The following is a 629-nucleotide window of genomic DNA, read 5'->3' on the forward strand; positions in this document are numbered from 1 at the left end:
TGCTGACTGCAATAACTGCATGACTCATCAAAGGTCCTTTAATCAGTATAAAAGGCTTCATACTCAACAAACTATGAAAATACTAACTGAAAACATTCATATACAAATTTTTACTGGGTGTACTAACAACCCAACCCTCATTTAAAAATGTATGTTTTTGTTTCATTCCTGGTCAATTACATACTGATTATTCAAAAACCACCTACCTTCACAACAAGTTCCTTACATAAACCTTACCTTTGTGTTTGTAAGCAGGAATGATCTGCTGGAGTATTTAGGATAGCTTTCACTCGACACAAGCTTCACTGAGATATGTTCATATTGCTCTTCATCATCTGGCCAATATTTGTTACAGCATCCTTCTCCACTGCCCAGCTGTAAAATCCAATAAGGTTTAGAGACAATATTATAATTAAGAAAGTCATCTTTATTTCCTTCCTCCACTAACATCAACTTTTCTCTTAGATGCACAAGTTCAAAGACCAGATATGAGATATGTAAACAAACAAAACAGTTCTGTTATCTAATCACTTTCAGGAAGAATTAAATTTTTAAATAATAGGTGCATCTTCAATGGCAAGTATGAGGAGGAAAAAAAAAGTATATTCTTGTAATTTTTTATATATTAC

The 629-nt window shown here is 32.6% G+C and overlaps 1 protein-coding gene across 4 annotated transcripts in view; it reads right to left on the bottom strand.

Annotated features, from left to right (window-relative positions):
• LOC119592570 (tyrosine-protein phosphatase 69D-like) overlaps positions 1 to 629 on the bottom strand; it is a 29,646-nt gene that overhangs the window by 2,665 nt on the left and 26,352 nt on the right. For all 4 annotated transcript variants that reach the window (XM_037941448.1, XM_037941449.1, XM_037941450.1 and 1 more), the window contains one exon: positions 238 to 375. In XM_037941448.1, the coding sequence (XP_037797376.1) occupies positions 238 to 375 (138 nt within the window). The remainder of the gene's footprint in view (positions 1 to 237; positions 376 to 629) is intronic.

Source organism: Penaeus monodon, chromosome 30 (genome assembly GCF_015228065.2).
Source record: "Penaeus monodon isolate SGIC_2016 chromosome 30, NSTDA_Pmon_1, whole genome shotgun sequence".
NCBI classification, from domain to species: Eukaryota; Metazoa; Arthropoda; class Malacostraca; order Decapoda; family Penaeidae; genus Penaeus; species Penaeus monodon.